Source organism: Marmota flaviventris, chromosome 16 (assembly GCF_047511675.1).
Source record: "Marmota flaviventris isolate mMarFla1 chromosome 16, mMarFla1.hap1, whole genome shotgun sequence".
NCBI classification, from domain to species: Eukaryota; Metazoa; Chordata; class Mammalia; order Rodentia; family Sciuridae; genus Marmota; species Marmota flaviventris.
Genome location: NC_092513.1, coordinates 55578321 through 55606176, shown reverse-complemented (window position 1 = coordinate 55606176; position 27856 = coordinate 55578321). Strand labels below are relative to the sequence as shown.

The 27856-nt window shown below is 35.2% G+C and overlaps 1 protein-coding gene across 1 annotated transcript in view; it reads left to right on the top strand.

The window, feature by feature from the left end:
* Nucleotides 1-27856, top strand: part of L3mbtl4 (L3MBTL histone methyl-lysine binding protein 4) — a 464449-nt gene that overhangs the window by 332991 nt on the left and 103602 nt on the right. Inside the window, exon 16 of the mRNA XM_027942948.2 lies at nt 10197-10267. Coding sequence (XP_027798749.2) covers nt 10197-10267 — 71 coding nt within the window. The remainder of the gene's footprint in view (nt 1-10196; nt 10268-27856) is intronic.

The window sequence follows — 27856 nt, the reverse complement described above, 5'->3', positions numbered from 1 at the left end:
ACCTCTTGGTTGAGAGAATTTGGTTGGTAGGATATACTTTTTTTACATCCTTGACTGTGGATATTTTTTTTCCACACAAATGTTTTAGAACACTCAGGTGACATTTCGTTTTTATTATATAGCTTGTTTGGTTTTGATGGCTCTGCACACGATTGCAGCTTAGCCTCCTCTTTGTTGCATGGTCTATTTCCTATGGATACACATTCCTCTCTATTTTTATGTCTGTAACTTGCATTTTTATTATTTTGTACACACCCACTCCTCTTGTTGAAACTTCACAGGGTCTAGTTGTTCTTTACTGCCTGTTCACACCCACACTGTTTACAACTTAAGAAGTTGAGAGCTTATTTGTCCTTTCCATTTCCCAATTGGGGAAGAAATTTTCTCTTCCCTCCCTCCCACCCTCCCTTCTTTCCTTCCTTCCTCCCTCCCTCCTACTTTTCTTCCTCCCTCCCTCCTTCCCTTCTTTCTTCCTAAAGAACTGAGTTTATTTATTCCAAGTCATAGAGACCAGTATTTCTACTTGCCTTCATCCTTTTTGCTGTATTCTGTTGTATTTTTTTCCACATAAAAACCAAGTCAGTCTCTCTTGTAAATATTTCTATATTCATCCTCAATGTCGAAAGTCACAGAGACTAAGCAGATCTTTGAACTGCTGTTAAAAAAAAAATAAAACACTGTCATGTTGTCTCAGAGGTTAGCTAAGTTGTTCTTTCCAGCAAAATCTTTTCTCCCCATCTTATTTGTCTTAGGAATTGCCCCTTTTCAGGATATAGTATGTGCTTTGCCATTTTTGAAGGGGCTGTGCACTGAAATATATAAGGTATAATTATGATAGGTAAAAAGAAACAGTGGAAAATGTTAGCTAACAACTGAGCAGAAAACTTACATCCTTTCCCATTGTGTCCTATCCTCTCTCATGCACATACACAACTGTGTGAATAGCTGAAGCTGAGTAGCAGGCACAGCATTTGGCTTTCAAATCACAAGACTAGTGCAATCCCTGTTCTACAGTAGTTGTCCACTTTTTTTCTAACCAATTGTCTTAATAGTGTTTAAATGCATAGTATTAGCAATAGCAATCTCGGTCTAAGCCCTCTTTCTACCCCATCTCCATGACATTGTTCATACCCTTGAATTCCAGGCTGAGGAAGAAGGAGAACAAGGAAATCACCAGGGGATGTTAAATAGGCTGACCCTGAGCAGATAAGATCTGTTTCAGTCTTCCTCAGTTTTTCTCCTAGGACTTTTCTGAAACTACCATTCCTCTATCCCAAATTTTTGCTCTTGAAATCACAAGATATCAAACCTAGAGAGGAAGGAGAAGATTTTAGTTTCATCTCTTCTCTCCTGCATGTTGAAGAAAGGTCATTTTTACCTGGTTTCTTTCATGGGATGAGGGAGGGGTTTATGTTGGTGACAATTAGTACTACAGATTCATCCTTCCCCAAGCTCTGGACAGCCTTCAGTAATCTCTTGTATAAATACTATTTGTCACCTTAGAATCTCCAGAATTCTTATAATTCAAATGCAAAGTGTAACATTCTGGGCTGGGAATATACCTCAGTTGGTAGAGTGCTTGCCTCGCAAGCAAGGCCCTGGCATCCCTGTTCATCCCCAGCACCACACACACACACACACACACACATATACACACAAAAAAAGAAAAAGAAAAAAAAAACATTATTTTTAAACATTTTTTCACAATCAATTAGGCATCACCTGACCATTTAGAGAATTTTGCTTTTTCCTTACTGTGTCTCAGTTTTGTGATTATTTTCAAAAGGTCTGGCCGCTCTCATTTTAATATTTGTAGGAGCCTATTGTTAACATGCTCATGGCTCCACTGCATGATTTACTAGTGGAAAGAGTCCAAATGCATTCATATTTTTAGTAGAAGGTCATGCTTTAAATTTGAGTAGATTATATACTACTACATGTTTGCAAAGATTTACCTTCAAAATAGTCAGATATTCATGGTATGATAATTTTCAGGAGTCAGATTCACAATGGGTCACAATTATTGAATATATATTTTATGCTTATACAAAAATCTTATTTTTCTTTGGGTTTCTAGAATTAATAGTAGTATATTTATGTGCATTAAATGGAGGCAAACAGCATACCACCTGAGTTTCTTCCTTTGAGTCTCTACCCCATAGGAAAAAATACATGTTATGTAGTGTAACAGTTTAGAGCAAAACAGGTGTTTTTGTTCTCATAGCAGTGCCATTTGTAGGTAAGGAAACAGGGACCCTTGTGTTGCTGATCTGGAACCCAAACATTGGTTTTCTAATTAAATCCAGCATATTTCCATACAAGAAACAATGCAATACAATTTCCATCCAATAATAAATGCTTACTAACAATATCACACACTTCTGTTGAGCTAAACAATTTATATAGATCCTCTTGTTCATTTTATTTCACCCTTATGACAACCTGTGTGTGGTAAGGTATCTCATTGTGATCGTACAGTAAAAGCACCTGAAGGTTCAGAGAGGTTAGGCAAAGTATCCACGGTCACCTAGATAGCCAGTAGAAAGGTTGGAATTTGAATGCAGATTTACTGGACTCCAAACCCTATTTTAACTACTCCAGCATAACATAAAGATGGTTTAAAGGCTTTGAAAAGATCTGGCTGGGTTTCTACTTAGACAATTTTTTAGTTCTATATAGAATTCTTAGGGTCATCTTATAACATGTATTTCTCATTTTGTGAAAATAGAACTACCCATGGGGAAGAATATTACCATGTTTTCCCCAAAGTGTTTATTCTTATTTATTCCATATATAACACAAAATGTTCTATCTTGAACACATTTCATCATAATATAAAAGACTTCTATCTGCAACGAGAATAAAATTATAGTCATTAAAACATTTTCATCATAAAGAAAATTACCCCGGATGTAGCTGCCCCTATATTATCCATTAGCTCTTTCCCTCAGGCCTGAGAAGGACATTTTCTCCAGGCTTTTTCCCACCCACCTAAGTGTTCTTTAATAACCTCTTTTGCCTCCTCAAAGCAGCGTTCACCATGGCGTTTGAATTCATAGCACCACTGTTGTCTAAAATATCTGTCATTCTCAGTCAGTGCTATTAGGAAAACCTAAGAAAATGCCTAGTAAAGCTCACTTGTTTTCCCCAGTGTCTGATGTATTGTAAATTTTATGCAGTTCATGAAGGCCTATATTGGTAATAGAAATGGCTGGAGGAAATTATGGTAATCAGAGGGAATGGTACGTAGTGGAATCATCCTTTAATGATTCTGATAATAAATTGTACTGCTGTGAGCTAACAAGTTTAGTTCCATTATTCAAATTATCAGCAGCATAAATACCTTCTATGAGAGCCATTCTCAGAGTTATAACAGAGTTAGGTGGTTCTTCCACATATTAACCTTCCAAGTAAGTAAATGGGCTTTCTTTAATTCATCGGGCTTTTCTCTCACTTCTTCTCACATATATTCTATGCTTCGGGCATGTAATCTGCTCAGTGTTCCCATCCCTCAACATCCATAGTGTTATTTCTTTCTGGCATTTAAACCTTTGTTCCATCCTGAGTACTTTGTTTACCCTGCCTGCAGCTTCTCCCTTCCTCAAGGTTCATCTCTGGACAATTTCTAAGCCATTCCCACCTATCTAAGCTTCTTGAGGATAGAGATTCTATTTTACATGTCTATGTGTTTCCAAAACATAATATAAAGCCTGACACTTATTAGTCACTCAATGAATTAACTAGATTTTGAACAATCACTCATGATGTGTCAGGACAGTGGTTGGCCCTGGGATGTAGAAACAAGGGAGCCCCACCCCTGCCCTCAGCTCTCCTCTGTCCCTCCTATCTGTGCTGCATACTGGTGGCTTACTTCTGTGTGTGTCTGCGTGTACCATTTCAATACTTGCTTTGTGTGTGTACCTTCTTTCTCAAAAGGACTGTAGGCTGCCAAAGGGAGGAACCAATGTTCTTTATTTTTGTTTTTTACACATCATAGATTCCAAGTATATGTCTTAAGTTATTTGATTTAGCTATAGACATTCATTTTCCTCCGAGAGTCTCAATTGCTTCACCTATAAAATGGACATGAATGAAAAGCTTATATGATTCTGAATACAGGTGTGTGTGTGTGTGTGTGTGTGTGTGTAGACAGAGAAAGAACGATGTTATAGTAGTAACAATCATAATAATAGTTCCAAGTCTTTTTTATTGTTTTTATAAAACTTTTAATTAATTTATTTATTTAGCCTCTGCTGAGGGTTCAAACAGGGCCTTACACATGCTAGATAAGCAGTCTAACACTGAACTGCATCCCCTAGACCCCCAAATTGCTGAATTTGACCCCCAGCAAAGTTGTTGATCTCAAAGTATGGAAATTTGACCAGTTCTAGCTGTGTATAAGACACATCTTGGCACCAAACATAGGAATTTAGACTTTTATTTATTTAGTTAATACCTGATTCATAAGCTGATTAAACCCCTTGATCAAAAGCGTAGTGATCAAAACACCAAGACACCCCCAAATCCTTCTAGGCTTTTAGGGCATTCTGGCTAAAAGGAAACCTTCTAAAGGGAAGCCTGTGGCCATTCAGAGAAGGGCTCTCCCATCCCTACCTCCAGTGGGACTCCAAGGAGCCTCTGGACAGGTGTGCCAATGTAAGAGTCTCACATGCAAAGACTCAAGTTTAATCCAACTTCTTCAACATGGAAATGAGACCAAAGGCAAAGAGTCAAGTTCCTTCATGAACCGTGTTGGTGGTAACTCGGTTCTCTGAATGGTCACAGTTCTGTTTGCTGTTCTAGATCACTGCCAACCCCACATTAAGACCATGTCAGAACACAATTGGCTTTGGCACTTGGAGAGCTGAATAACTCTGAGCCTTTCTGAATTTAGAGATACTCATTCATTCATTCATTCAACTTGTATCCATTAAATAAATAATCCGAAAGGCCCTATTCCAAACTCTTGTGATATAGCAGTGAACAAAACAGGCAAAACCCCATTCTTATCTTTTCTTAGGAAAGTTACCCAGGCTTAGAAGTGTCAGGTCAAGGATTGGAACTCAGGCAGGATGGGCCTTGTCCTGTGGACTTGGCAGAGGGCACGTTAATTTACTCCCTCTATCAGCACTCACTCATTCAGTGGCCAGCTCAGAAGCCTGGAGAGAAACCCATGCAACTGAAGGACCTGGCCCTAATCGGGTTCTACCTGCTAGGGTATTGTTTCATATTTCCTAAACAAACTTATAGTTCTGCTGAAACTTAAATTAACTGATATGTGCCTTAATAGGTACTTTTATTTTTTCAGAGCTAATTCTTATAATTTATTGTGAATCTCTGGATTTCTGGAATCCTGCCTTGGACAGGCTCTTAGTAATTAAATTCTGAAGAACATTGTGTCCTAAAATCTCCATGGTTCCTTGCAAAAGGAAATATTAGTGCTCTTATACCCTAGAAAAACAAAATTCTGCTATCTGGGCACCAACAGGCATTTTTTTCTCATCTACATACTTAATCAGCTTCAAAATAATTATTTTCCATTCATGGTTAGTAGTAAAGTTGGGACATTTAACATTTTTTTCTTATTACTAAAATGATGCTTGTTTATTATAGGAAAATTAGAAAATATGGATGAATAAAAAGAAAACAATTAAAAACATTAATAATATCTAGACCTTTTTCTATAAAACAGCATAACTTGGAAGCTTGTAAAAATTTAAGAAAATGCCCATGTTAATTATTCAAGTAATGGATTTTTTTAAAATTTAATAATCTCTCATTTATTGCTTTACAACTTTGGTGATAGAAACTGAGGTGGCTGGTATCAACAGATTGTCACACACTTGCAATACCTCTTTAGTTTCTGTGTCTACCTATGGACATGTAGATATACTTTAGCTCTTTTTAAAAATCATGCCATTTTTTGTTAATCTATAACATGTTTGGGGGGTTTAACAATATATCATGGATCCATTGTCATATTAATAGACATGGAGCCAATGCCTTATTCTTAACAATGTATGATGTTCTACAGTATTCCACCTTGTTTCATTTAACCCATTCCCCTATTGAAAAATGGTTTCCAATATTTTTCCTTATACATAATGCCAAGTAAACCTTTTTATATATATCATTGTTTATGTATGTTTTCTACTGCCATATTTTTCAAGGTTTAATTACTTCTTAGGTAAAAACTAAGCATATTTTATTAGTTCTTTAGATTAATAGACTCAGCTTGTTGGCCCATTTTGCTGTACTGTAGATTAAAACCTTTGTATATCCAAACATACAGGCACACAGGGAAGCAGAGAGATGTTGCGGTTCTCATCAGTGGTCCTCAGCTCCACTCCCCACCTCATCCCATCCCATGCCCCATCACTTCTCCTCACCTAACACTTCACAGGACCATGTTCTGCACCTGGGGGCCCCTCTGCATTTTCTGCAGTGAACCTTGTTTTGAAGCCTCTTTCAAAAAGCCCCTGAGAGCTTTCCTAATCTCTCCCACTTTACATGCAGAAGACCCCCCAACTTGATCTCTGATCCCACCTTCTTCATCTCCCTGTGACAGCCCCTTTCTTGTTCTGCCTCCTATGAAAGTTGATGGTGCACACATCTGAATGCCCTGATAGATGAGGAGTCTTTCAGTGGTAGAATTCATCTCAGCTGAATGCAACTTGTCAGCATGGAAATCTCAAAGACTGTTGATTAGACTTGGAGAAGTTACCTAAAAATTAAATACAGTCAGAGCCTAGGTTTTGCCTTTGAAGTCTGATTATAAGCTATAACTAAACAGTTATTAGAGCAATATTTAGAAAAGATAAAACATACATGTTGTATGTGTATTTTGACCTTATGGACTTTTTCTTTTATTTTCAGGACAGGGGTTAGTAAACTTTTCCTGTAAAGAGCCACATAGTAAATATTTTAGGTTTGGTCAGCCATAAATTTGCTGTTACAACTTCTGAGCTCAGCCATTATTGTGAAAGTGACCCTAGACACAAAGTGAACTAATGAACCAGTAGCTGCATTCTAATACAACTCTATTTACCAAAGTGCAATGGGCAGGAATTGACTTTTTGCCTATCATTGTGGCCAACTCATGTTCCAGGAGTTTTCTAGGTCCAGATAGACTAACATGAGTTAGATTCAGATTCTAGTTCTTCTACTCACTTTGTGACTTTGGACAAGTTCCTTAATCTCTCTTTTTCAATGCAAAGTAAGATTGATCTTATTTTCATGGTAGGCATCTAGTTTATGGGCTTGGAACTTAATGAGCACTGAGTGGTAGCTACCAATACTGCCTTCACTGGAAGTAGCAAATCTATGATAGTTTGCGAATCAGTGGATGGCAGACACTACTGGGCAACAACGGCAAGTTTCATGGCAGTCGTTTACAATAATTTCGAGACTGAATTTGGTATAGACAGACAGACACACACACACACACACACAGAGAGAGAGAGAGAGAGAGAGAGAGAGAGAGAGAGAGAGAGAGAGAGAGAGAGGAGTGTCTGATTCTTGCTGCAATAACATAAATCCTACTAATGAAAGATTTTGAAGATTATTTAGGGTGCCTGGAGCTATGATTATATAAAAGGTGGTACAGGTCAGGCTTTAGGAAAAATTAGCAGTCAAGTAATTGTACCTGGAGATTTACATGAAGAAATACCTTTTTTAGCTCAAACCAAAAAAAAAAAAAAAAAAATTTCATCTTTGGCGCTTTTCTGGCCTTCGTCATTTCCAAGCATTTCTGTTGTAGATCTTGCAAGATGCAAACACTCCAGTGGCCTTTCCACTGCCCATGAGATCCAGTTCAAACACCAGCATTGCAGGCAAGGTCCTCTGCAGCACATTTCCCCCCCCCCCTTATTTTGTCAATGCACCTTTCATTGCACAGTGCAGGGGCTTCTACCAGACAAATTGATTTGCTTATTTGGGTTCCTAAAACTCTTCTCCCCTCCTGTTTTCCTTCCAGCCCAGTTTCTCCCTTTCTCCCCAGTTCTTCCTAGTTCCCCTTCCCCCATTCTCTGCAGAGAGCCTAGCTATGTTCTCCCCTTGGCCTCTAAGAACATTCCTGACTGTCCCTTTTTTTTTTTCTTTTTGTTCTGCCTGTGACAATTCCTCCATATCTACTGTAAATAAGCAGCAAGTCCTGCAGTATTGGAAGATCATGTGTGGAACAGAATCAAGTTTGGGATTTTTAGTTCAAAAACTTGATTTTGTATCCTGGCTCCACCATCAATGCACTGTGTGGCTGATGTGGAGAAAATGCTTTAATATTTCTGAGCCTTAGTGTTTGTATTTATAAAACAGGAGTACTATCCCTACCTTTTAGAGTTTTGTGAGAACTAACTGAGGTTAAGCTAAATAGAGAGGCTGGGAGTCCCTGGAAAGTACCTGTCTCATGGGAGTTTTGCCCACAGGATTGGCTTGGTGTTATCTCCCTAGCAATGCAATAATTTGAAAGCAAGGCTATACCAAAGTGTAACCTGTGATTAATTGCAGTGCCTAGCATTGTTAACAGAACTCAATGATCTTATTTGATTTATTTTAAAATTATTTAAAAATCCTCATCAGTGTTATGTAAGGAAGCTCCAGTTTTTAATTTTATATGCTAGAATTAAGATCTTTATTAACCGATTGCAGAGGGATGCTTTAAGATGGATTGAAAATCAATCCAAAGTGTCATAAAATTTGTAGGACTGAGGGGAAAATACCCAAAGATTTGCGAAAAAGAAGTAAGCAGAACTAAAATTGTTCTTCTTTTTTTCATATTCTTTGCAAAATGGCTGTGCTATGCTTTTCAGAAAGAATGTAAACAAATCCTGATGATATATATATATATATATATATATATATATATATATATATATATATATATATGGATTATGAGAGAATAAAAAGTATACACATTGAAAATAAAAATATTCCACACATTTATGCATATCCATGATGCATAAATGTTTTTATACTATTTTTTAATATCTACTTCAGTAATTGCTCAGAAAACCTAATGAAGCAAGTACTGTCTCTCTTTTGCAGATTAGAATCTAAGACTCTGAGTATTTAAATATCCACTTGGGATCATAAATGTAGGAGCCAGGTCCTGGGTATGAACCCAGGTCCTCCCATTCCTGGCATGCTGTTCTTCCTTTGTATTACAGGTGATTAGCCACCTAAGGAACTTGGCTCCACAGCAGCCTTGCAGAATCTATATGGCGCAAAGATGCAACTTCAAACAAAATCCTTTTTCAGTTTTTGTCAACTTGATAAAAGTCTTAAGAATTAAGATATAACTGATAAATATAATTATGCCATGAGATGCATGATTATATGACATATAGATAAAATTACCTTCATTACCTATAAGTTATTTAAGTTTCTACATAGGCTTTTGGCAACTGAATCAATTTCTTCATCTGAAACAGAAACTGGAATGTTCTTTCATGAGCATTTCAAAGGCTTGTTAGGATAAAATTAGAGAGTAAGTATAATAAGAAAATATATGTGCAAAGGAAAGTATTGTGCTCTTATTAAAGTTATAAATATATACAGAAAAATTAATTGCATCAAGTTCTATCTACCTAAAATTAATTAGTAGGTAATTAGCAACCCTGGAAAAGTTTCATTTTAAAAACTTCCATATTCATTATGAAGTATGAGCTTCAAGTTCTAATAAAGTTCCATGATGAAAGAGTTACAAAATCAGCCCTTACTGCATAGTGCAACATTTTAAAAGTTAATTAATTCTCTGACATTCAGCAATGTAACTAAATTACTTTATATAGTTGTTTGAGCACAATGTCTGTAATCTTCTGATTAAAATAGTGTCAAAATCATCAGTAGCAATTATTATTTACCCATCTACAGCCCTGTCACCCACTGTCTCATCTTCCTCAGAATCTGAAGAGATTTTTTCCAGAGGGTTTTAGAAACTTTTTGTTATAATAGAATGTGGGGGCAAAGGAGACTTTTAAGTTTCAGGTTTCATAGGCAGACTTCCTGAACAAAAGTATATATTTTTCAAAATCTTAAACTGAAAAAAAAAAATCTGGCAGGGCTCCATGCAGCATAATACCTGCTAAGTCACTAACGTTTACCCAGTGGTTTTTATTTAAATTTGTGCTGCTGCTATCATGATTTATTCCTACTTCACAGGATAATGAATCTAGATTTTATTTCTGTTCTTTGCCCAGACATGTACAGCAGGCAAAGTGTTTGAAAATCAAAGGAAAAGAAGATATTGACTTGGATAATCTCTTCAGAGGTAAAAACAAAAACACGAGCAAAAACACAGAATATACTTTTTGTTGTTTGGAATGTCTTATCTGTTTGATTGTTTGGCTTTATCATTCCAATAGGGAGTGGTGGAAAAACTTGACCAGAAGTCCCGAGACTTGTCCTAGTCCCTACCCAGCACATACAAATTTCCATCACTTCAAACCCCTAAACCTCAATTTTCTCATTTTTAAAAGTAAAAAGACTTTCCAGGTGCACTGGCACACACCTGTAATCCCAGTGGCTTGGGAAGCTGAGAAAGGAGGATTGAGAGTACAAAGCCAGCCTCAGCAAAAGTGAGGCACTAAGAAACTCAGTGAGATCCTGTCTCTAAACAAAATACAAAAGAGGACTAGGGAAGTGTCTCAGTGGTCGAGTGCACCTGAGTTCAATTCCCAGTACCCTCCAAAAATTAAAAAGGCTGGACTGTCTATCTTTATGATCCCCACTCAGGTTGGGACAGATCTAAATCTTCTGAAGTCATGGAGGGAAGTCAGGAGTGTCCCACTGCATTTGATAAGTTGAATGACTAAAGAAGGTGTCTCATTAGGCAAGAAAGTTATTTGAAAAAGTTTAGTCATCAGAGCTGAGAAATTTGTTAGTGTGTAGGAAAAAGAATTTCATGTTTTAATACCATTTGGGTTTTTTATTCTTTTTTTCAGTGAAGGCTCAGTGTAGCCCAAATTCTGAGGCTAGGTTCCATGGTAACAAGCTAAAGAATGAGTTTTCCCTTGGTTGTCTTATTTTAGTGTTAATATTTTGATCTGGTCAGATGAAAATATTTATCATTTGTAGTTAGCATCCTGTGTCTCTGGCCACAAAAAAATATATATATATAAATTTGTCTCTCCCAGAACACAGTAATATTTGTTTATCTTCTAGAAGAAAGGAAAATTTGTGAGTTTTCTGCTGATTTTAGCAGAATACACCAAATTAGCACAATTAGATAGCCCTGCAGTTCATCTCCAGTACAATTACTTGTTCAACTTTTCTGAAGAAGAAAAAGAGCATGGATGGCTGTCATTGAACAAAGATCATGAGGTCTACAAGTAGTACTAACCTGCTCATTTCAGTTGGAGAAAAGATGAATTTGGGGGTTGGAAGACTTCCTGATTTTATCTCAGCAACAAAGAGGGAGGGTCTTTTCCTCAGAAAAATGGAGGTCAAAAATTATGTGGCTTTAATTGTGCAGCTTTATATTTCTCCTCATCAGAAGAGTTTCTAAATCATAAACCAGAGCTGAAGCTTGCTTTAAATAAATAACTGGTATTTTAGAAACTCCTCCATACAAATGTTCTCATCCATTTTACCAAGCCTTCATTCTGTAAGCAACATGTTTTGGAATCACATAAGGAGCCTTTAAAAAAAAAGTGTCGGTGTTTTAATTCATATTTTGACACTTTTGAAAATTTCTCCACAGAGTAATTATGTATATGTTCTTGTTAAAACAGATACACAGTTTTGTAGTTCACATAGTAAAAGTAGTAATGAGGATCATCCTGACTAAAATAGAAAATATCACTAGCAAAATGCATTTGCATAATGTGAACGATGAAATCTCTTACAGCTTGTTCAATATGCACTTGTTCTTTTCTGCATCACTTGTAAAAAGTTTATGCCCACATGCTTTTATTTATTCATGCATTCACTGTGTGCTTTAATTTAAACATTACAGTTTCTTCATAGTGGAGGTCATTGGTAACAGATATGGCAGTGATATCAGAAGACATGCAGAGAAACACCTGCCTCGGGTGCCTGTGGACCCCTAATTCTCTGCATGGGGAAATGCCATGGGGGTCTCTTTGATTGCGTGGAAATATACAGGTGGTGCTCACAGATCCAGCTTTCTCAGTCTAGCCTGTCACCCAGAGCTGTTCTTCCTGTATCAGACTAATCCCCATTATTATACTAAAGATCATTTGTTCTGGTTCTAACCTGGATAAGACAAAATAACAAGAATCAATGTTACTAATGTGATATTAAATGATCATTTAACATTATCCTTTTATTTTTAAGCCTGTTAATCTAAAGTCCTTATTGCCCCCCACCCACATAAATTTGAATGAACAGCCTCTTATTAGGAGTCTCTTTTTAATGAAAAATGAACTAAAATTTGTTCTCTATTTCTCCCATAATAGGAAATTTTATACACTGCATTTGTAGAGATTGGGTACACATGTACACATATATATGGATTCAGATTTTCATCTTAGACATGTTTTCAGATTTTACTTGTAACCATCTTTAATTCTGAAATCATTCTATATACAATAGACACATTTGTCATGTATAATGAAAAAATTTAAAGCTACCTTTTTTAAATTTTCAAACATAATTCTGAGAGATGGAACATTCTATCTTTTTTCCTTAATAATGTGTCAAAAATATAAAGTTACTTTCTAATGATACAAGTTTGTTGAGGAAAGCATGGTTTTCTTAAAAGGATGTTTGGTGGTGAAATTGACAGGTTTTCAGTTGGAGTTTAAATAAATAACTGGTATTTTCGATATTCAGTTGGAGTTTGTGTCACTAATCTTCAGTTTACAGGTAAGCTTCATGAATGTGCCACCCAAGACAGGACTAGTGGCACTTTTCCTCTGTGCATTTTGTTAAGTAATGCATGAGCAACACCACTGGTCCCTTCTGCAGGATGGAGTTGGGCATCTGGGCAGTGGCCTCTCTGGTTTTTACCCTTGCTAACCGAGTGTTCTACAGAGAATGGGACAAAACTGCTCCTTTAGTACAGCTTGAGTGAGGCTAATTGGAATGCATTTGCACTGATGCTAAGAGACCTGCTCATCTGCACACTGTGTCTTTTTACCCTGCAGAATGCTTGAGAGCTAGAGCAGCTAAGACCAGGCTCCTTGAACAGAGGTCACCCTATCTGGGTCCCCTCACTGCACCACACAGGGACCCCTTTGTAATTGTGTAAATTTCAGCTAGACAGTTGTTTCTTTTTTAACATATTTATTTTTTGGACTCTAACATGTAACTAATACTCATTTTTAATTCAAAAAATTTTTAAGTCTAAAAAATGCAAAAAGGTAAATATTATTAATGAATCCTTCATAGATTCATATTTTTAAATTTATTTTTTATTCTAATTTGTTATATATGACTGTAATTCACATTTTTATTTTTTTCAACTGGTGAAGAATCATATTTGGTGATCTTCAATTAGATTTGTTTCCCCACTTATTGATACCTGGCCTATGTTACTTTCCTAAGTCAGCTCAGATATATCTGCCAGATTCTTCTTTTTTAAATAAAATGTTTCAGCTGAGTACACAAGAGATCACATCCCCTTAATCACCAATTGGGTCGGGAAGCAGAACCTGACCCTGAGCTGACACCATGCAGTCCCCTGACCTCCTCCTGACAGGGGGACCACTGTTCTGACTTCACTCACTACCACTGACTTTTGGCCCATTTTGAACATTTTATACATGGAATGATAGCCTGTGTACTCTGATATGTCTGACTTCTTTTGCTGATGTATTTGTCAGATCCTTTCAAATCATGTTTTGTTTAGTCTCATTGCTGCATATTATTAAGTTTTGTGAAAACGTAATTTATCTATTTCAATGTTAACTATCTTCAGTTTTGCATTCTTGCCAATGGTGCCACCAGGAATATTCTGTGAGATTTTGTGGGTATGTGTATGCATTTCTGTGGAGTAAATATCAGTGAGGGGGCTATCTGGGTAATTAGGTTTGCTTAAGTTCAACTTCACATGCTAGTGTCAAATGTTTTTACAAAATGGTTTATTAGTACTCCCACCAGCACAGGACAGAAATTGGGCTGTGCATCCTTGCCAGAACAGATTATTTGTCAATCTCTAATTTTAGCCATTTTTATTTGACATTTCCCTAAGACCCAGTGAGCCTTGTACACATTTTCTGAGTTTGTTGGCCATTGAATGTCCTCTTTGATGAAGTATCCCCCCATTTGTCTTTTAGATTGTCTTCTTATTATTGATATGCAGGGGTTCTTTTTGTGGGGTGATGAATCTACTGTTGATAGATATTGCAGATACCTTCTCCAGCCTCTTATTTGCCTTTTCACTCTCTTAATGATGCCTTATGGCAAATACAAATTCCAACTTTCAATGTAGTTCATCAGTCCTTCCTGTTTTGGTTAGCACTTTTAGCGTCTCATTTGATTGATTGATTGATTGATTGATTGATTTAGCCTATTCAGTGTTCATGAAGGTGCTTTTCTATTTTTCATTGTAAATTATTTTTTGTCTTTCACATCTAGATCCAGAATGGACCTGGAACTGATTTTATATATGGTATAATGTAGGGTTCAAAATTCACTTTCTCTGTGAATTTTCTCTGTGAATGTCAGATGACTCAGCACCAGGTATTAAGAAGCTCTTTCTTCCACTAATGTGTGGCAATGTCACTCTGTCATAAATCAGGTTAACTATATATGTGTGGATCTGTTTCTGAATTCTGTTTGATTCCATTGTTTATCTGACTGTTCTTTTGTCAATATCAAGCTGTCTTAATTAATTATCACAGATTTATATAATAAATCCTGATCTAAAAATGTCACTCCTCAACTTTGTTCTTCTATAGTATTGTCCTATTTTTGTCCCTTTACATTTCTAATTAGCTTAACTATTTACCACATACACACCCCATACGACTTACTCTGATTCTAATTAGAATTATAGTGAATTGGTACACCAGTTGCAAGGACGTTGGCACCTTCTAAGTCATGAATGTAGTATATCCTTCAGTTTCATAATTTTCAATAATATTAGGCAGTTTCCCTGAGCTAGCATCTCCACTATTGAATAAATGTAATGATAGCAAGGCCATCTTTGTTTTATTCCCAATCTCAGAAGGAAATATTTTTATGTTATTTAAAGTATGACATTTGATGTAGTTTTTTTAATGCCCTTCAGAAGATGAGGGAATTGTCCCCATTTCTAGTTTGCTGTTTTCATATTTTCACTAATGAGTATTGAATTGTATCAAATGCCTTTTCTGCTCCAATTGAGAGGATCATATAATTTTTCACTTTTATTCTGCTAATGTGGCAAGTATTATTATGATGATTCTTAAGGGATTTTTTGTTGAAATATACTGTTATTAAGGAAAAGTGTACAGATTACACGTTTATTACTTAATGAAGTCCCCCCAAAAATGAACATTCATATATTTCACTCAAATTAAGAAATAAAGCCAATAATTGTGAGGGTTTTTTGTTTTTGTTTTTGTGCTGAGGACTGTGGCAAATGGGTGCTTTATGACTGACCTATATCCCCAGTGCTTTTTATTTTTTTATTTTGAGACAGGTTCTTGCCAAGTTCTTAGGCTGGCCTTGAACTTGGAATCTTCCTACCTTAGACTTTAAAGTTGCTGAGATTTCAGGTGTGTGCCATCTCACCCTGAATAAGTCCCTTAATTTAGGTAGTTCTTGTTTCGCCTGCTTCCAATATGCATGCATTTCAATTGTTATGATTTGAGTAAATAACATCAGTCCCTCCTCAGCACAGTTCAGATTTCAATTACCAAGGTATGCTAACTATGAGTGATTACATGAAGTACTAAGATTTCATCCTGACCAGTGACCAAAGACATCACTTTTTTCAAAGTCTTTTGGTGTTTGGTGATAGCACATCTTTTAGTTCATAAGCTGTCAACATAGCATGTAGTTGTGTTGCCTGTTTGTCTCCCAGTGATAAACCCACATGATATTTTATGAAGTTGCATGATCCAAAATGGGATTTGTCAACAAATATGAAAGTACAGCAAAAAAGGAATTGATAACACAAGAACTGCAATTCTAATCAAATAGAAACAGATTTGTAGAAAAGTAGCCAACCATAGAAATGGTGAATCTGCCACCATTGCAGACCATGGATGTACAGAGACTTTAGTGAAGGCAAACCCATTGACATAAATAAGAAGTGTAGTTCCTTGTTCCAGGATAAAGACATTGCACAGGAAGTGATGTTGACAAGAAACAAATTCAATGTTTAAATGTAAATCACTGTGTACTATTTAAATATTCTTACACTATTTTAAAATTTATGATTGATGGAAAAAGAGATGTTAATGTTTTAACCAAAATTTGTAAAATTCATGGGAAAATATCATAATTTTTCCCATTGATTATTAAATCTGTTTGCATGGTCTCAGCTTGCATAGTGAATTTTATAACCACATGCTACCATGCCATGTGAACACTGCCTTTATTTTTCAAAAGACTTTCTTCAAAAATGTTTATAGGAGAAATCTGTTTGTAATTTTTTTGTATTAATGTAATCACATTTCAGTATTACAAGTACAATGACCTCATAACTGAATTGTATCCACTATTTTTCTATTCCACGAAGAGTTGTTTCATGACATTTGTTTTTTAACTATTTAGATGAATTCACCAGAAAAGTTATTTGAGCATGGTGATTTCTTCACAGGAAGAAATTGCACATTAAATTTCTCTAATAAATTGAGGACTTTAGGTTTTTGAAATTCTCATTGTATCAGTTTTTCTAGGAATTTGTCTTTTTCATTTAAATTTTCAAGTTTGTTGCTATAAAATTATTCACAATATCTCCTGATGACTTTTTTGGTGCATATAGATTCTAAGGTCATGTCCGTTCTCCTTCCTGAAACCGGTACCCTGTGAACTCACATGCTAACTCTCCATTTCTGTTTCTTTCCTCCCTCTCTCTCTTTCTCACTCTCGTTCTTGCTCTGTCTTTGCCTCTCTCCTGATTAATCTGGCTTGAGATTTGACCATCTTTTCAATGAACCAACTGTTGGCTGGGTTGATTTTTTTCTATCATATACTTCTTTTCTCTTTTATTAATTTCTGCAATTTTATTTTTGCCTTCCTGCCTTCCACAGTATATGGGTTTAATTTGCTTTTGTTTTTCTGACTGCTTTAAATGTTACCTAGATTTTTCATTTTTAATATACTTTAATATATGTACTTGAAGCTATGAATATTCGTCTAAACATACTTTGTCTACATTTTGTAAGTTTGTCAAATTTCTCAATCATTTAATTCAAAATATTTTCTCATTTAGATTGTGATTTCCTCTTTTATCTATGGGTTGAAGTATACTACTTCTTTTCCAAATAGTTGGGGACTTCCATATCTTCTCAATAATGATTTCTAGCTTTATTTCACTAGGCAAAGAACATATTCTGAACAATAAATTAAAAAATGTATCATGTTGTTAGATATTTTTTATACTTACTGATATTTCTTTCTTTCTTTGCCCTCTTTATTCTTTGGGTTCCTGAAGAAATGTGGTAAAATTCTCTGCTATGACTGTAATATTATTTCCTTCTCCTTTTACATGTGTATTTTATGCTATATTATTAGACTCATATAAAGTTAAAATCACTGGTAAACCTAATTAATTGACTGTCATCATTTTGAAATACTCCTCTTTATTTCTCTTATGGTTTCTTATGTTTAATTTCCTTTGTCTGATATTAATATTGTTATATAAGTTTTCTTCAGGTTAGTGTTTGGATATTATATATTTTCCCATCCTTTTATACTCTCCTTATCTAAGCATATCTCTTTAAATGGCATACAAGTTTTACTTTTAAGTACAACCCATTTATAATAGTCTTTTAATTGGGATAGTTAATATATCTACATTTAATGTTATCGCTCTTAAGTTGGATTATGGCTACCTTCTTAATTATTTTCTATTTCTCTCAATAGGTTATATATTCAAATGTATGAATTTTGCTTTATTTTATTAGCTAAGTTTATTTTAGTAAACCATTTCTCTTCACTTGCCTTGCTGGTTGAACATTCCAAACATTCTTTTAGCAGAGCTCTGATCCACTGCAGTATACAACTTTGCATAGGATGATTTTTCCTCTGACTGGAAAACATTCCTATTGGAGTGTCTGTCAGCTTTATTTGTCTACAAATTTCCTTTTTTTTAACCTTAACATTTTGGGGGGAAGTTGGGGAGGCAGGTAGCTATTTATTTATTTATTTATTTATATATGTATCTATCTATTTTCTCACTAAGTTGGTGAGGTTGGCCTCGACCTTGCTATCCTACCACCTGAGCATCCCTAGTCTCTGGGATTATAGTTATCTTAACTTTTTTAAAAATTTTAATTTGTTATATATGACAACAGAATTCATTATAATTCATATTACACATATAGAGTACAATTTTTCATCTCTGGTTGTTCACAAACTAGAGTCACATCCTTCGTGTCTTCATACATGTACTTGGGGTAATGATGACCATCGCGTTCCACCTATGACCCCTCCCTACCCCTCCCTCCCCTTTTCCCCTTTGCTCTATCTAGAATTAATTTAATCCTCCCCCAGCCTGGAGCATATTATGACTCAGCATCCTTAAATCAGATCAGCATCATTAAATCAGAGAAATCATTTCAGCATTTGGTGTTTTGGGATTGGCTAATTTTACTTACAATTATACTCTTCAACTTCATCCATTTACCAGCAAATGCTATGATTTTATTCTCTTCTAAGCTGAATAATATTCCTGTGTGTGTGTGTGTGTATGTATGTGTATGTATGTGTATATATATATATATATATATATATATATATATATATATATATACACACACACACACACACACACATATTTTTTTATCCATACATCTACTGAAGGGCATCTAGGTTGGCTCCATAATTTAGCTCTTGTGAATTGTGCTGCTATAAACATCGATGTAGCTGTGTCCCTGTAGTATGCTGTTTTTATGTCCTTTGGGTATAATCCAAGGAGTGGGATAGCTGGGTCAAATGGTGGTTCCATTCCCAGTTTTCCAAGGAATCTCCATACTGCTTTCCAAATTGGCTGCACCAATTTGCAGTCCCACCAGAAATGTATGAGTGTACCTTTTTCCCCGCATCCTCACCAGCACTATTGTTGTTTGTCTTCTTAATAGCTCTCATTCTGACTGGAGTGAGAGGAAATCTTAGAATAGTTTTGATTTGCATTTCTCGAATTGCTAGAGATGTTGAACCATTTTTTCATACGTTTGTTGATTGACTGTATATCTCTTCTGAGAAGTGTCTATTCAGTTCCTGGGCCCACTTATTGATTGGGTTATATGTTTCTTTGGTGTTAAGGTTTTTGAGTGCTTTATGTATCCTAGAGATTAGTGTTCTATCTGATGTGCTTGTGTTAAAGATTTGCTCCCATTCTGTAGGCTAACTGTTCACCTCACTGATTGTTTCTTTTGCTGAGAAGAAGCTTTCTAGTTTGAATCCATCTCATTTATTGATTCTTGGTTTTAATTCTTGCCATACAGGAGTTTTATTAAGAAAGTTAGAGCCTGATCCGACATGATGGAGATTTGGGCCTAGTTTTTCTTCCATTAGGTGCAAGGCCTCTGGTTTAATTCCTAGTCTTTAATCCACTTTGAGTTGAGTTTTGTGCATCGTGAGAGATAGAGGTTTAATTTCATTTTGTTACATGTGGATTTCCAATTTTCCCAGCACCATTTGTTGAAGAGGCTATCTTTTCTCCAATGTATGTTTTTGGTACTTTTATCTAATATAAGATAACTGAAGTTGTATGGGTTAGACTCTGTGTCCTCTATGCTGTACCACTGATCTACAAGTCTATTTTGGTGCCAGTACCATGCTGTTTTTGTTACTATTGCTCTGTAGTATAGTTTTAGGTCTACAATAATAATGCCTCCAGCTTCACTCTTCCTGCTAAGGATTGCTTTGGCTATTCTGGGTCTCTTATTTTTCCAGAAGAATTTCATGATTGCTTTCTCTATTTCTATAAGGAATGCCACTGGGATTTTGATTGGGGTTCCACTGAATTTGTAATATGTTTTTGGTAGTATGGTCATTTTGACAATATTAATCTTTCCTATCCAAGAACAAGGGAGAACTTTCCATCTTTTAAGGTCTTCTTTTATTTCTTTCTTCAGCATGCTGTAGTTTTCATTATAGAAGTCTTTCATCTCCTTTATAAAGTTGATTGCCAAGTATTTTATTTTATTTTTTGATGCTATTGTAAATGGGATAGTTTTCCTCATTTCCGTTTCAGCTGATTTGTCACTGATATACAGAAATGCCTTTGATTTATGGGTGCTGATTTTGTGTCCTGTTCCTTTGCTGAACTCATTTACTAGTTCTAGAAGTTTTCTAGTGGACGTTTTTGCATCTTCTAAGTGTAGAATCATATCGCCAACAAATAGTGCTAATTTGAGTTCTTTACCTATCCTTATCCTTTTAATTTCTTTTGTCTGTCTAATTAGACTTAAAGATAAGAACCATATGATCATCTCAATAGATGCAGAAAAAGCATTTGACAAAATACAGCACCCCTTCATATTCAAAACACTAGAAAAACTAGGGATAACAGGAGCATATCTCAACATCATAGAAGCTATCTATGCTAAGCCCCAGATCAACATCATTCTAAATGGGAAAAAAAAAATGAAAGCATTCCCTCTAAAACCTGGAGCAATACAGGGTTGCCCTCTTTCACCACTTCTATTTAATATAGTTACCTTAACTTTTGAAGAATATTTTCAATGGTTATAAAATGAATTTATTTTTCTGGCTTTAAATTCCATTGTCTATAGATGTACATTCTTTCTCAATAACTCAAGTCACCTATAGCTTTATTGTGTCTCTTTTGAAAGGAGTGTGTTGCAGGATATAGCATATTTTTTCTAATTGCATGAGATTCTACTATTGGCTTTGGTGTTCATCAGTTTACTATGAAGTGCTTAGATGTAGTTCTCGTTGTATTTCTTTTGGGACTTGAAGTGCATCTTATGTCTATGGTATGTCTTTAATCACTTTGAAAAATTTAACTATTATCTCTTCAAGTAGTTTATGTTCCATTCTCTATTTTCACCTTTTTTGAGACTCCATATGCAAATATATTAGACCTTTTATTTTTCTAATGTCTTATATGCTCTTTTGTATCCCTCATTTTTTTCTCCATGTGCTTCAGTCTTTTTAAAACTTTTTCTAGTGGTATATCTTCAAAGTGTCTAATGCTATCTCCACATTGCTTTATACCCATGTAATGAATTTTTAATTTAATCTTTGTATATTTCAGTTCTGCAATTTCCATATACTTGATGATTTATAGAATTAGTTCTCGAATAAAATTCTCCTTCTTGCCAGGTAATGTCATAAACACATTAGTCATAGTTGTTAGTTCAGTGCCTTAAATAAAAGTATTGAATCATCTGAGGACCTGCTTTTGTCACTTTTTGTAGAAGACTGAGATCTATTCAAGTATTCATATCATAACTGGGAAGAAAATTTTTACCTTATTCTTGCTTAATGGCCACAAAGAACTCCACTGGATGATTCTACCATAATTTATTTAATCAAATGATCTTCGTGAATGCTTGTATTTTCACTGTTTCCTTACAGGTAATTACTGGTTTACTTTTTTTCATTTTGCCAATTTGGAGAAGAAAAATAACTTACCTGGATAATAAAGAGTTGTTCTACTTTTGATTATTTTTCTTTGATTAGGAAATGTTTTATTTTTCTATGTGAGTCATTTTCTGAAAGTTGCTTTGTTTATCTAGAATCTTTTTTCTTATTACTTTTGTTATCATTGTATATTTTGAAGCAGGCTTATTGTATTTACGGATATCTCTCTTACAAAGAGATTCTGTGTGTATCCCCACCTTGTCCACTTTTTCTTTTCAACTAAAGATAAATTTTATGTAATCTAATAATTTTTTCTTTTGTGGTTTCTAGTTTTCATTTCATCTTATTCCAACATCAAGATTATACCTTTCCTTTAGAAAAATCTCTGGATTCATATTTTTTACACTTAAGTCTGTACTTTAAGTGAAATTCTCTTATGTAAAAATTAAGGTATAGTGCCAGCTTAATTTTTTTCTGAGTTTATTAATTTATCTTAACATCAATTTAAAAATGTTTTAAAAATTAGAACTAATGTGAAAACAATCTTTATATAGTAAATTCTATTATATACTTGAAACCTCACAGCTCTGTCATGGATGATATTGTGGGTATGTATTGTGTGTGTTTATTGGACAGTTCCCATGTAGCTGTGGGAACCACCTTGTTCTACTGAGATCTGAATCCAGTGGAGGACAATAAATACTAAGTCAGAAATGTGAGTACAAATAAGAAGGAGTTGAGAAAAATGATAAGAATGAAGAGATAAATATCAAATTAATAGAAAGAACAACTCCAACCAGGGAGTCAAAGAATGAAGACAAGAAGGACTTAAGTGGTATATCAGAAAGCCACACATGTGGGCTCTCTCCACAGGTTTTGAAGGTACACATCTTCTTCAGCATTTTTTATTTCATTTAGTTATCTGTAGAAGATGACTTTCAGAGTTACAAAACTTACTAGTTATATATGTGTTTAAAGTCTTCTAGGCAGCCTCTGCATGTCTCTTTACCAGAAGTTTTTAATTAATGAAATTATAAGTCTGTGTGAAAACTTGAATTAGTGCTTTCAGTGTTTTTGTATTGCAAAAAAAATTGTTTCTGTGTATGCTTAAGGATTTTTAACTATAAGTGAATTAATAAGTTGCTAAATTACCCTGAAACATTTTCCTGGAGTTACCTGTGAGAGAAGGGTTATAATAGCAAATTGATAACCTGTGTCTACTCTTTTTCTTTATAATGTGAGACTCGTGATTGGCATCATTTTATGCCTGTCCTAGGCATCTGTCTTGCTCTGTGTAGCATGACTCTTCAGACAGGAGTGACTCCACTTACAGCAACATAACAACGGCAAAAGATATTATTAAATACACAAGAATTATGAGGAATGTGAGACAATCACAGAGGGCACAATGGGATTAGCAGAAGGAAAATAAAAATGAAAAAGAATACAATAAATATTTGAAATAATAATAGCTGAGGATTTTCCAATATTAATGGCAGACAGCAGAAAACAGGGAGCATGAAGCATACCGATCAGAATAAATGCCAAAATATCTACCCCTAGATTGTATCATATTCAGATGACACAAATCAAAGATGAAGAGGGAATCTTAAAAGAACCTGAAGGATGGGGTGTCACCTTACTCATAGAGGAGCAATGATGAGAATGATATTGGACTTCTCTTCAGAAACCATGTGAGCAAGAAAATAATGAAGTGGGATGTTTAAAGCATTTTCAGAAAACCCTACAACCTATAGTTCTGTATGCCACAAAATCACCCTTCAAAAGTGAAAGAGGAATAGTGTTTCAAACAAAAACTGAGGGCATTTGTCTGCAGTATAGCATCTTTGCAAGAAATATTAAAATAAGCTTTCCAAAGAGAAGGAAAATTACACATCAGAAACTTACAGCTATAAAAAAGAAGCACATTAAATAAAGAAAAAATGAGGAAATACAGTCTATAGTATTAAGTAATCAACTAATTTTCAGAATACTAGTAACAATTAATTGGATGATTATAGGTTATAATAAGTGAAATGAGTGACTGCAGTGCTATATGGGATGAGAGGGATTATGGGGGTGTACTATGTTATAAGGTGCTAACAATACCCACAAATTGGCATAGTGTTAGTTTAAAGAGGACTTAGATAAATTGTAATGTCTGATGCAAACTGTGTATTAGCCATCTTTCTGCCACTATGGTCAAAACACCTGACAAGAACAGCTTAGAAGCCAAGAAGGTGGCACACACCTACAATCCCAGCAGCAGGGAAGGCTGAGGCAGGAGGATCTCGAGTTCAAAGCCAGCCTCAGCAAAAGCGAGGTGCTAAGCAACTCAGTGAGACCCTGCCTCTAAATAAAATACAAAATAGGGCTGGGTATGTGGCTCAGTGGCCGAGTGCCCCTCAGTTCAATCCCCAATACCAAAAAATAAAAATAACAGCTTAGATGAGGAAGTTTATCTCTGTCCCACAGTTTCAGATGGTCAGTGTGTGGTCGGCCCACTTCATTGCTCTGGGCCCCAGATAAGGCAGAGCATCATGGTGGAAGTGTATGGCAGAGGAAAGCTGGTAACAGAGTGAGTGAGGAACCTCACTAGAGATATAATTCCCTTGCCCTCAGTGATACACTTCCTCTAGCTGTACTCAACCTGCCTACCATTACCACCCATTCACATTATTATTCTGAATTATTCAGTCCATTCAGATTATTAATTCATCAAATGGATTAATCTACTAATGAGGTTTCAGCTCTCCTCATTGCCTAATACACAAACTCTTCAGGGAACATTTTTAGATCTGAACCATAATACTATCAGCACAACCAATAAAAATATTTTTTGGTTTAAAAGTATAATTGATGTTCTAAGTAAAGAGAGACAGTATAATCATATAAAATACCCAATCAAAATCAGAGAAAAGATAAAAAAAACAAGTGCAACAAATTCAAAATGTGAAAACCTCAAAATGAATAATAGATTGAAATGGAAAATGCAAAACTAAAATTCCTATAACAAAGGAGAAAATCTAGTGACACCAACAGCTCAATCCATGAAAGAGAAACTTGGTAAATTGGGTTTTTAAAAAATTCTATTAAGCAAATAAAAAAGATAAGTCAAAGTTTGGGACTTGCATCCAAAGAATTAAAAGGACTATTGAAACTCAACAATGAGAAAATAACCTAATGGTTAGAATAGCAAAGATCTGGAAACCTCAGCAGATATAAATGGAAGATAAGCATATGAAAACATGGTCCACACTAGGGAATCACCACTACACAACCTAACAAAATTACTGAAATCTAAAAGCTGACAAATACTGGTGAGGATGTGGAGCAATAGGAACTCTCATTCATTGCTTTGGGAATGCCAAATAGTGCAACTAATTTGGAAGAACAGTTTCACAATTCTTACAAAGTTAAACACATTCTCATCATACAACCCAGCAGTTACATTCTTAAGTGTTCACCAAATGAATTTTAAACATATCCATACATGAACCTGACCACTAATATTTAAAGCAGATATATGTATTATTTTATGTATTATTGCTAAAAAGCTAGAGGCAACCAGGATGACCTTTAGTAGGTGAATGAATAAGGAATCCAGTATTATTTAGTAGTGAAAATTATTCAGCAGTGAAAAATTAATATTCAGTAGTGAGAAAAAAATGAGCTCAAAAACAACATGGAGGGAAATTAGTTGATTATTGCTAAGTGAAAGATGCCAGTCTGAAAGGCTACTTACGGTATAACTCCAAGTTGTGACATTCTGCAAAACACAAAGACAGCGAAAAGATCAGTGATTGTTAGGGGTTAAGATGGGACTAGGGACAGGGAAGGTATGAGAAAAGCATAAAGCATTTTAGGAAGTAAAACAGAGGGCATTTTAAAGGAGAAGAAATCATTCTGTATGAAACCATCTACCATAATAGTGAATACACATTGTTTGTGTTTTTTTGGGATTGGCTAACTTCACTTAAAGCATTATCTTCTCCAACGCCATCCATTTACCTGAAAATGCCATGATTTTGTTCTTTTTTAGTGCTATGTAATATTCCATTGTGTATAAATGCCACATTTTTTTTCTCCATTCATCCACTGAGGGACATCTAGGTTGGCTCCACAGTTTAGCTATTGTGAATTGTGCTGCTATAAACATTGATGTGGCTGTGTCTCTGTAATATGCTGTTTTTAAGTCCTTTGGGTATACTCCAATAAGAGGAATAGCTGGGTCAAATGGTGGTTCCATTCCCATATTTCCAAGGAATCTCCATACTGCTTTCCAAATTGGCTGCACCAATTTGAAGTCCCACCAGCAATGTATGAGTGTACCTTTTTCCCTACATCCTCGCTTGTCTTCATAATGGCTGCCATTCTGACTGGAGTAGTTTTGATTTGCATTTCTCTGATTGCTAGAGATGATGAGCATTTTTTCATATATTTGTTGATTGATTGTATATCCTCTTCTGAGAAGTGTCTGTTCAGGTCTTTGGCCCATTTATTGATTGGATTATTTGGGTTTTTTTATGCTTAGCTTGTTAAATTCTTTATATACCCTAGAGATTAGTGCTCTATCTGATGTGTGAGGGGTAAAAATTTGCTCCCAGGATGTAGGCTCCCGGTTCACCTCACAGATTGTTTCTTTTGCTGAGAAAAAAACCTTTTAGTTTGAATCCATCCAATTTGTTGATTCTTGGTTTTAATTCTTGTGCTATAGGAGTTTTATTAAGGAAGTTGGGGCCTAATCCCACATGATGGAGATTAGGGCCTACTTTTTCTTCTTTTAGACGCAGGGTCTCTGGTTTAATTCCTAGATCCTTGATCCATTTTGAGTTAACTTTTGTGCATGGTGAGAGATAGGAGTTCAATTTCATTTGGTTGCATAAGGATTTCTAGTTTTCCCAGCACCATTTGTTGAAGATGCTGACTTTTCTCCAGTGCATGTTTTTGGCCCCTTTGACTAATATAAGATAATTGTAATTTTGTAGGTTGGTCTCTGTGTCCTCTATTCTGTACCAGTGGTCTACTGGCCTGTTTTGGTGCCAGTACCATGTTGTTTTTGTTACTATTGCTCTGTAGTATAGTTTAAGGTCTAGTATAGTGATGACACTTGCTTCACTCTTCTTGCTAAGGATTGCTTTAGCTATTCTGGGTCTCTTATTTTTACAGGTGAATTTCATGGCTGCTTTTTCTATTTCTATTAGTAATGCCATTGGGATTTAATCTGAATTGCATTAAATTTGTGTAGTGCTTTTGGTAGTATGGTCATTTTGATAATATTAATTCTGCCTATCCATGAGCAAGGTAGATCTTTCCATCTTCTCAGGTCTTCTTTGATTTCTCTCTTTAGGGTTCTGTAGTTTACATTGTATAGTGAAAACCCACAGGACTGTATAATACAAAGTCTTAATGTAAATTATGGACTTTAGTTATTAATAAAAAAAGTATCAACATTGGTTTATCAAATGTATGACATGTGTCACACAATTCAAGATATTAAAAATAGAAAACTGTGAGACTGATGCTACAAGGGAAATATGGGAACTCTCTGTACTATCTGCTCATTATTCCTATAAACCTAATACTGCCCTAAAAACTAAAGGATTAATTTAGTTTAAGGTTCATTGTAAGTACTTAGGCAGTTTTTGTACTTGCATTTATCTTAGTGTATTAGGTTTATGGGATATGTATAGACAGAAGATAAGTTAGAGGGGGAGGGGGAGGGGAAGAGAATGATTTGCATGGCCAATAGATGATCCTAAGGACTGGAGTTTGGTACCTATAACTAACTCCAGGGGGATGTTCTGACAATTAAGTAAAAGAAAACTGGTAACATTTTAGCAGAACATAATGAATATTCTCAATTTTAGCTTTGAAACATTTAAATGTCTATTACAAATGACTGTAGTGCTATAAGAAAATGTAAATGAGTACTGGTTCTTATGGGGCATAGATATTGCATGTACTCTTGGTAATAATATCCTGTAACACTCTGCTACTTTCTGTAGATGTCAATTAAAATATTAATAATCAAAGCTTACCAGATGGGATAGAATGTAATAAGTTTCTCATTAAAAAGGATAGTTATCAACCTTATTTGCTTAACAAAATAATACCATAGAATTTTATCCCAAGTTAACAACCAACTAAAACTAGATATGTTGAGATTAGATATTTTAGGGTGCTG